Genomic DNA, 10373 nt, shown 5'->3' with positions numbered 1-10373 from the left:
CACTTAGGATATTGTTCCTTGGCCTCATCCAATTAAGGCTCTTTGGAGTAAATGAGTTTTCTCTATAAAACTTCGCTCTGATGGCTGTTTGGATCCGTACAAAGCTCGCCTAGTAGCTCTGGGCAACAAATAGAAATATGGGATTGATTTTGAGGATACATTTGATCCTGCTGCCAAAATGACCACAGTTCGTATTATCTTATCTATTGCTGCTTCCTAGTCATGGCTACTGCAACAGATGGATGTAAAGAACGCCTTTCTTCACGGTGATCTTCACGAAGAGATCTACATGAAGCTTCCCTATGGTATGACTACTTCTTCTCCTCATAATGTCTGTAAACTACGACGTTCTCAATATGGACTCAAACAAGCTCCCCGGGTTTGGTTTGAGAAGTTTCGCAGTACGCTTCTAACCTTTCGGTTTACACAAAGCCAGTATGATTCTTCTCTCTTCTTCCAAAAGTCGGCATCGGGTATAGTCCTTATCTTGGTTTATGTGGATGATATTATCATTACTGGAACTGACTATCGTTTGATTACTAAGGTTCAACAGCTGTTGCATGCCACTTTTTGTATGAAAGATCTTGGCCAGCTCACGTATTTCTTAGGACTGGAAGTCCATCATCGGGCCAATGTTATTTTCTTAAACCAACATAAGTATATTCAAGATATTATTACCTTGGCTGGTTTGGAGGACACTTCTTCTGTTGATACTCCTATGGAAGTAAATATCAAATATAGGAAAGATGAAGGAGACCTTCTAGATGACCCTACTCTCTATCGGCGCCTGGTTGAGAATCTCATCTACTTGACCACTACTCGCCCTGATATCTCCTATGCCATTCATCAGGTCAGTCAGTTTATGTCCTCTCCTCGTCATCTCCATATTGCTACAGTTCGACGCATCATCCGCTATCTTCGAGGTTCTCCTACTCGTGGGTTATTCTTTCCTACAGGCTCCTCTCTTCAACTTATTGTTTATAGTGATGCTAATTGGACTGGGTGTCCGGACGTCAATTTACTACGGGTTGGTGTATGTTTTTAGGTGAAGCCTTAATTTCTTGGAGATGTAAGAAATAAGATTGTGTTTCTAAATCCTCTATTGAAACTGAGTATCGTGCCATGTCTACTACTTGTTCTGAGATTGTATGGCTACGCAGTCTTCTTGCGGAGCTTGAGTTTCCTCAGACTACTTCTACCCCTCTTCATTCTAATAACACTTGTGCTATTCAGATTACCACCAACTCTATTTTCTATGAACACAACAAGTATATTGAGGTTTGTTTGCAAACCTGTAATGAATTGTATGTAAATTGCTTAGGCATTATTATAATTTCTGGTGTTTATAACTTAAACTTCTATATCTATCTATTGAACAGAAAATCAGGGCATCAAAAATAAAAATCGATCTCTCATTTTTACCTTGGTCTTGGAGAAACCGATTAACAATGTTCTGTTAGTCAAGAGGAATGTAATCCATGTCTTCTTTCCTGCAAATATGTGCATATGTTCTTTTAACTTTTTGAGGATAAAGTTGGAGAGAGAATATTGGTTTCACTTCTATTTCATAGCTTCTAACTGTATATTTTGGTTTCATAGAAAGTGGGGAGGGATATTTAAGCCTTTCACCGAAGTATTTAAAAGGCATTGATTTGAGTGTGTTGCTGCTAAAGTTATCTGTTCCATATTTCTGTTTTTATTTGCAATTTTTGAACTTCATGTTTCCTTTCTGTCCAAGAACAAGGAAGTTGGCTTTCACTAATTATCATCTGCGATGTATCAGTTATCAGCTTGGTGACTAAAAAATTCAGAAAATTAAAACTGAATAAAAACTTGATTTTTCTTTTCCTGTTCCCTTTCTCATTTGTGAAATGAAATATGATTAGCTGAAACCCTAAAGAGCTAATATGAAGCCATATGGCCCCGAAACTTCTGTAACAGAAGCTATTCAAAGTCAATGATTGTTCTTACCGGCTTTGCTTTCATTGGTTAACACCTACCATAAGTTCTGCTTACAACATCTGTAATGTCATATGTGGGCAAGGAGCAGCATTAGATCATTCAGATCCTAATTATCAGAGGAAGAATGTAACATCTTTGGTTGTCTGTCATATACAACCTTTGAGCTTGTTCAACTTCAATTTCTTCTCCTTGCACTGCTGTACGGATTTCATCTTACTTCTCCAACTTCTCTTTTTGTAACAATAAGAGTGTCATCTAAATTGTTGACAATGTTTTTTTTTATAAGGAAACAAAACATATTGAACACTTTGACATTTTGTCTGTTTTCTCTTCTGTATATTGCTTCAAAGCAGCAGGTTGTTGATATATTCACCAAGTCTCACTATTCTGCTGGTTTTCTCTTTGTTTCAAACTTAAATTGATTCAATTTCATTAGAGTTCTATGGGGGATGTTAACTAAGTTAATAGTTGTGAATTTTTTAAGAGAAAATTTGGACTTTACTATTGCTTTGTAAGGGTACATAGTTTTCTAATAATACATTGTATACATTTGCATATGTGTATCCATACAGATTAATGAAAGTTAAGCCTTTTATAAAAAATACCTTAATTTACATGAGGAAAGATGACCAGTATTTTTGTTCTAGAAGTAGCCAGTCAACCTGCAGGTCTCAAACATGATCTTTATCCCTTTGTTTCGTGGAGGCATGAGCAAAGCACTGAATTCCTTATAGTTTCCAGTAGATGTTCAACTTGTGCAAGATCCCTGAAACTACTCCCCAGAAAAGTATCTCTGCAAATATGACGTATAGAAGAGTCCCTAGCCTTTCAGAGTGCCATATATTAATGAAGACGTGCTTCTGGATCCAATGAACCTGAAGAAAAAATTTAAAACGAGCTGATGCTTGTAAATAAGAAATGGAGGCTTCAGTGTTGAATATTAAAAGTGTTAATAAATACCATGGAGTTGGTTGGAGTCTCATAGTACCACCCATTGACAAATGCAGGGAAGATGCCTTGTGCAGCCATTACAAACACTAGCATTGCGTTCATTCCAATCCACTCCAGAAATAGGAATGGAAGTCTCACTCCCAGAACATCTATCTACTCAACAAAGCATTGTTTTTTGTAATGACTTACTGTTGATAGTTGTTTCAAACACCAATGTTGATTAAAAGAAATTAATCAAGCATAAGTACCAATATATAGAACGCTGCGAATGTAATTCCTGCTGCTCCTGCTGTGAAACAAACGTAACTGAAGCTGTAGAGCTGTTTGTTGAGTGGAATTGCTGAAATGTGAATCTCTCAGTTAACAATAAAAGCTTTGCTGTAGAGTAGAAGATGTAAAAGTTTTGCAGTAGAGGGTTGGAACCCTCACCATCAGTAAAGTGTAGAATGATTGCCACAGTAAGCAAACCAAGGGCCATCAGTATCCATTGCTTAAGCCTTTCAGAGTGGCCCTGCAAATGAACACAGTTCGAGAGTTTTAGATGTACAAGAGAGGACTCGGATAATCATGTAGGGAGAACCCACATGTGGGTCATGCATGTATAGGACCGTGTGATTGGATCCCTCTCAAAATCCCTACACTTTGCTGGTCAAAATGAACCAGCAAGCTCGTACTCCAAATTATGTACATGTATACTGAATCTGTGTTTCGTGAGTCAGAATCGGAATAATCCATTCATGTGGAAACAAGGTATAGGAAACCTCGGAGGTCCTAATCAAGCGCTGATTCCTAACGCAAGATTTAATTATATATGAACCTGTATGAGAGAGATTCGGGGCAAACCTAGTGAATGGATAATTGATAAAGGCACAGTAGGGATTAAGGGCGGACCTTGAAATGTATGAGGACGTGACCGTAATGGACTCCGATGGTCCCAGAGAGGATGGCAGAAATTGAACTAGCAGTAAAGTACACAGTAACCCAATTCAATTCAATTTGATGTATAAACCTTAAAACAGAGATACGTATAAGAAATGCTAAAAAACAAGTGCTTAATTCACTACTGAACAAACAAACCTCAACAAGCCTTCTGGTTCAAATGGGGCAAGGCACCATGCTGGGGCATCCTTCCGGAGTGGCCCCGTTCTTGGAGAACTCTCTGTGCAAGCCTGTCCAAGTTGATGAAGCAAGCAAATTAGGAGTGTTAAATATTTTCAGTTGATCCATCGCAATTGGCCAATACTAACTAATAATGAGCTAGCTAGGCTTAAAATGACCTTTAAGCGTATCCAGACTGGCTGTGAATACAGATGATTTACGCCCCAAACTTGGCGGTCAACATAACCCACCGCATTGCACGCAGGTCCCAGATGGCCTCTCATACCACACTTCACCTGAAAATAAAAAGTTTAACTCTCGAAAACTGATCAATAGTACTTTCATTAATTAGCTTAGGATGAGTACTGTCATTATGAGGGATCGAACTCGTAGATTTTATTTTCTATCTGTTAATTAATGAATTATACGCACCATTAGTTGCTTTGCATTGCCATCATCATCACGAAACACAAAACTCCAGTCAGGAACATAGAGAGCAAAAGTGGTGATCATGTAGATGAGAAATGCGAGGATGCCACCAAACCTGCAGCATGCGCGCAATGATTAACAGTAACAAAGAAGCATCGGTACACACCAAATGCAAGGCAAGTTCGTGGTCTCAGTATGGAGCAAATTATGTATGAAATTAATTAACTCGATCAAGGTCAAAGTAAGCTAAGTTAAGCTCACCACTGCCAGCGGTATGCTTTGAATATGGAGAAAACACTCCGACCAAGCTCAGCAGGCCTGACCTTCAATGTCACCGTTTCTATCAGAGCCACGACCATGTACACCAAAGCAATACGCTGCTTGCTCAGAAGTTAATATAGACGAACGTGACTAGTAGAGACACCAATATCGATCGAAGTTTGAAGTAGAAAATCACCCAGAGTACTAAAATCTTTAACTAAATCGAAACAAAAGGAGCAAATTGACCCAAATTACCTGGAGGATACCACACCAGCGAATTCGTTTCATGTCAACTCCATATGTCAAATCATCAGGAGCGTGAGAATATCCCCCTGAGTCGACGCGTCAGCAGCAACCGATGGAACGAGATGGAGGATCAATCAATATTCGATAGTAGAAGAGCTAATACAATACAATATAAGTCTTCTATCTTTTGGAATCAAACGAACATCGATCTTAGGTACCTTGTAAAAGTATTCCCCAGAAGAGAAGCTTCAGTGTTCTTATGATGATTTTTTTGATTGCATTACTCATTTTCGGGATTTTCTGCAAATTAAGATAGCCAATTAAACATGAACAGAAAAATGGGAAGGATGCGCGCGCACAACAAAAATATAGACCACTGTTTAACTAGTCTTGAAACAAGAACAATTTAATTCCAATTCCATGCGCTACCGCACAAAGAGATATATGTACTGCACAACTACTGCATGATCATCAACGTTTTGTAGGAGAGGATTCTTGCGCAAAATGGAGAGCAGAGTAGCATGTACCTTAAGTGCAAGAGCTATAGCTACGCCAACGATGAAGAGAAAGAAAGGCATGACAAAATCAGCAAGTGTGCAGCCATTCCAGGGGGAGTGATCAATCCGTTCGTAAGCAGCCCCGGCATCATCGACCAGTATCATCAGCTGCATGAGCTAGCCACTAAGTGAAAAACTAAAAACAGGAAGAAAGCCGTAAGCACCAAATTAATTACCACTATAGTCAGGCCTCTAAATGCATCTAGTGTTGCCACCCTCTTGCTTTTCTGCTTTACAAGTGACTCCCCTTGGGGCTCATGATCAGCACTAATTTGCTTTGGCTCATTCTCATGACCACCATTACCAGTATTGTCACTAACGATGATGACTGCGCTTCTTTCTTCACGGCGTTCTTCGTCTATGAGAAGAGATGTGTCGCCCCTACCGGCAGTCGCTTCAATATTCCTCGACTGAGCCATCTCCACAAGCCCCAGAGGTTTTTATTTCCAACAATGAGTACACCTTGGGAGGAAAGTCAATGGGAGCGGTACTGCGTTTATCTACCCCTATTCTGTCCCTAATCATTCTGCTGGTTTCATTCAACCCTACAAGTCTTAGCAAGACAGACAATATTAGTGTCCAGGGCCGGCACCTTTGCAGGCTTGAGAACCGATAAAAAATGGGTCTCAGGATGCTGAGAATCCACGCACCCAAGACAGACAGACAGATATTCCATGTCTTTTCAGTTACAAACACTTTTATTTTCCTCCCTGAATAATTAGATTCATTATTGGAGCTTGCTTACAGCATGTTCAAGGCTATTATTAAACTTTGCGGGCTTCTATGGTTAATAAAAATCAGTTCGCTTGGTGGACTCTCCTGCAAAATTAGTTATAGAGACATCCGGCTTAACACTAAAAAATCCCTAGGCCTGTTAGTGTGGCACCAGATTGTACCAAGATTCATGACTCATTCGTGATAAATCCAGTCTTGCATTCAATACCCATCTGCTTTCTTCTTTTCTCTCTTCCCTTTCATTATCACTGTACCCCTTTCCACATTCAATTTAATATCCCTTTTCTTCCTTTACCGTAAAACCCAACAAAAGCATTGGACCATACCCTGGAGATGTCTCGCTGTGTCTCGGTAATTTCTGTCCTAGATGGAGGGGAAAAAAATACACTTTACTTTTAAAAATTATCACTTTCAAACCAGTGTTTTTGGACTGAGGGCTCATGCAGGCGAGAAGTCTTGGATCCAAATTAAAAACGATTAAGAACATAAACCCAGAAAGGGATCTACCTGACACTCTAATACCCAGACATTGAAAAATATGCACAACGCAAACAGAAGACGACAATCTCTGTCATGCCAGTCAAAAGAAATGTAGGCATCTTCTGTTTGCCAAAGAAATGCAGACAACCAGAGAAGGAGATTCCTTAAAGTTAAAAATGTCTTAGTGTTTGTTTTTTTTTTCTCAGAAGGTTCATTAAACCTATTATGAAAAAAGCTGGAAAACAACAAAGTTTTAAGTGTCTGTGTGAGTATTAGACTCTGCGAGACCTTCGTAGGTGTTTTACCGAGGAATCTCACGAACGTATTCTAACGGATAACTTTCTGGTTTGTAACTGTCGATATTTCTTAAAAATGAGTTTAATATTTCGGTGACACATAGGATAGCGTAACATATCAAATATCTTAACGTTTAACATAACTGCCAGTATATCGGATTTTTATCATTTTCTCTTTCCACACCTTCCCTCTGGCGGATTCGCCTACGATGTAATTTTATGAGTAGGTCGACTCTCTTTGCACTTCTTTTACTAATGAAAATCTGTTATCTAAACAGTTATAAACGTGCATTTCCGTGGTAATTCGATCAAGACAAGCTGTTATTGGAACTTTCTGCAAATAAAATTGAATTCCAAATGATGTTCTCCGCCTTTAAGCTTACCGTTATTTTAAAGTATCTTGATTTTCCATCCTAATTTGCAACAAATAATATTTCTCCGGCATTTATCAAAATTTTGCAGGGGAACCAGAAAATGGTTTCTCATTGTTAGTGGGATACATGAATTGATTTTCAGGTGCACCATTTTAGTCTTCAAAAAGATAATGATGAACTCAATCTGCAACTCTCGAAATGCTAAGAAAATGAGAGTCTCATTAAGGAATCCCCCCACATGAATTAGTGAAAGATCTTTAGTTTATTAGTTGGAAAAAAAGTTTCCTAAGTTGGTTAATTAATTTGGGATGGGTCTTGGACCTAATTTCACATGGTATTAGAATAGGAACTCATATGTGGGCTTCCACTAAAATTATCCACTTGTAGAGCAACAAAGGAGGGTGTACACGTGAAAAAGAATGTTAAGGAATAATCCCACATGAATTATAATATTGGGTTTACATTCAAAGAGAATTGTTTTAGTTGTTGCACGCTTGGAGCACGAACTAATTCCCCTAATATTCCATGACCAGATGATCACATTAAGGGAATGATGGTGAATTGCTCTTCTTCTTAATACAGTTGGCCATCATAATGTTTGCAGGAGTCTGAATCCATCTCTATCATCATGTGCGGGGGGGGGGAGTTCGAGGACCTTGATGTACCACTTCCTGCTCTTGTTGTGGGACAACTTTGGGCTCCCCGTGGATTTGAGGACTTAGCAGGGTGATTTCTTTGTCGTTGGATTTGTATGAATGCCAGACGTAGGTGAACTTGATTGGGGGTGAAAGTAAGTAGGTCGGTTGGAGGATCAACATGGTAGTTGGTGTTGGGCTTCATGATAGCAGGTGGAGCGGGCATAAAACATGGGAGATGTGGTTTATGTTGGTGACTGTTTGGGTATTTGGTTGAAGTTGGAATGGGTGTCATTCAATGAGGTGTGAGGTTTGACTAGAATCCAGGTAGTAAAACGGTAAAATAACACTATCAGGCTGGGTGTTTTTTCAGTCTGGTAGTAGTCTAGGGTTACATAGGCATGCAGGACGAGGGATTAGGTGGAAGGCTGGGGAGTGTCCAGGTGTCATTTTGGGGGCAATTTTCTAGGGGGAGGGGTGTGTGTGTGTATGAATCGGGAGACTTGGAGTGTCAAGAGATGATAGAGGGGAGTAGGTCTCAATCAGGAAAGATTCCAGAAGAAATTGATGGAGATTTCGCGGTCCGAGTGTTTAAGAGGAGAGAAGACTGGGGGGGGGTGAAGCACTCGAAGAGGGAAGACAAACACATGGTGGCAGCCCGATGGCTATGGATTTGAATCAACGATGAGAGGTTCGAGGGGGGCGAGCCGGCTCGAAATGAGACCGTCGATGGGACAAGCAAGGCAATCGAGGGGACGAGTAGGACATTCGATGAAACCTGCAGGGCAGACGAGGGGATGGGCGGTTTAGTCGAGGCCAAAGGTGGCTTTGAACCGAGCCGGTTCGTGAGCCGGCTCAGTTATGCTCGGTTTGATTCATCATTTATCGAGCTCGAGTATCGGTTCTTTTACCTTAACGAACCGAGCTCGACCGAAGCGAGGTTTGGTTCGTTGGCTCGCGAGCCGGCTCGAAATGAGTTGGATCGGTATGAATCGGTAAGGGGATCGCGAGCGAGTAGGGGAGCGGGGGAGAGCGAGGGGGGGAAATTTTTTCCTCCCCCCTAGTCATAGCCGACCCCTCCCATCGGTTGTTGTCGCCGCCTCTACCGCCGTCGTAGCTGTTCGCTGACGTCTATACCGCCGTCGCAGCTGCTTGTCGACCGCCTCTGTGGCCGTCCGTTCGATTTCTTCCTCTCCTCGCCGTCGTCGCCGCTTTCGTCACCACCGACTCCGTCGTGGCCGTCATCCCTGACGATAGGTCCTCCCCGGCGCCGTAACCCCCTTCCCTCCGAGTCGTTGCCGGGAAACCAGAACAGGGGAGAAATAATCTCCCCCTTCCTCGCGAGAAGATGATCTTGCACGTGCGATTTTACACGTGCGAGATCATAAAATAAAAAAATAAAAAAAACTTTTTCCTCTGGAAAAAATTAAAAATAAATTTTATAAAAATAATTTTCTATAAACTATTAGTGTCTCATATTTTTTTAAACATTTTTCTAATTGGAATTTTTTATTAAAAATCATGTAATTTTCTAAGTAAGATTTTTCGTACGAAGATGGGGTAGAAAACTGTATAGAAAATTTTTGAATAAGTATTTAACAGTTGATGTTGTAATACTTTTAGCATGAAGCAATTTTCATTGCAATTTTGTGTTTGATATTTTATTTAATTAAAAATTTATCGATAAGTATAATAATATATTAGATTGATTATTAATTTTTATTTATTTCCCTATAAGAGACAATAAAAGGTCCATTTAAAATTCCTAAGAAAATTTTAAAATATTTCCTATAATTTTCTAATAAGTCACTATAGTAACAAGATTTTATTTAAAGGTTTTTTTGGGAATATGTATCATAGGAAAAATATTTTTAGTTTTTCCTAGAATATAAATTTTGATCTAGGGGCACTAAGGAGGCCGTAATAAATTATGGCCAGATTCAAAAATTACAAAACAAGCTAGACAAAAATTGGAGTAAAAAATATTAATATTGGTGTATTTTAATCCATTATTGAAATTCAATCCTGAACCTTTCCTATCATTATATTTTTTAAAAATGTATGCATAATTTTATATATAATTTATTCAAAGTCACCCCTACGTGCGAGATCATAAACAAGGAAAAAAAAAACTCTTTGTCCCTTCCTCATGGCTCTTAAATAAATTGAAAAGATATTTTAGTAGAAATACGTTTCTAGAGATTATTAGTGGTTTTTTCAATAAATGTTGAAAAGACATTTTTAATAGAAATATAGGGACCATTAGTGCCTCATATTTTTTCAAAATATTTTTCTAATTATAATTTTTTTTAAAAAATCATATAATTTTCCAAGTAAGATTTTCTTGCT

The 10373-nt window shown here is 39.2% G+C and overlaps 1 protein-coding gene across 1 annotated transcript; it reads right to left on the bottom strand.

Annotated features, from left to right (window-relative positions):
- Positions 1-2690: 2690 nt before the first annotated feature.
- Positions 2691-5923, bottom strand: LOC137966238 (uncharacterized). Its single transcript, XM_068812803.1, has 13 exons — positions 5681-5923; positions 5475-5612; positions 5166-5247; positions 4957-5033; positions 4702-4817; positions 4444-4555; positions 4191-4307; positions 3991-4082; positions 3805-3871; positions 3343-3424; positions 3162-3253; positions 2923-3066; positions 2691-2837 (listed from the first exon to the last, which is right to left on the bottom strand). Exons 1-13 carry the CDS (start codon positions 5921-5923, stop codon positions 2691-2693), a joined length of 1509 nt encoding a protein of 502 aa, XP_068668904.1.
- Positions 5924-10373: the final 4450 nt, after the last annotated feature.

The sequence above is a fragment of the Aristolochia californica genome, unplaced genomic scaffold (genome assembly GCF_029961685.1).
Source record: "Aristolochia californica isolate CCGP_79_NKW_82.1479 unplaced genomic scaffold, dmAriCali1.0.hap1 SCAF_5, whole genome shotgun sequence".
Taxonomy (NCBI): Eukaryota; Viridiplantae; Streptophyta; class Magnoliopsida; order Piperales; family Aristolochiaceae; genus Aristolochia; species Aristolochia californica.
Note: the sequence above shows the minus strand (reverse complement) of the source record. Positions and strands in the feature narration are given on the sequence as shown.

Bases quoted from the DNA above. Each gene is read 5' to 3' on its own strand.
- LOC137966238 (XM_068812803.1), bottom strand. From the start codon at position 5,923: ATGGCTCAGTCGAGGAATATTGAAGCGACTGCCGGTAGGGGCGACACA. The intron at 3,872-3,990 runs GTTTGTTTGTTC...CTTTACTGCTAG, and splicing joins GAACCAGAAGGCTTGTTGAG to TTCAATTTCTGCCATCCTCT. The intron at 2,838-2,922 runs GTATTTATTAAC...TTTTTTCTTCAG, and splicing joins AGACTCCAACCAACTCCATG to GTTCATTGGATCCAGAAGCA.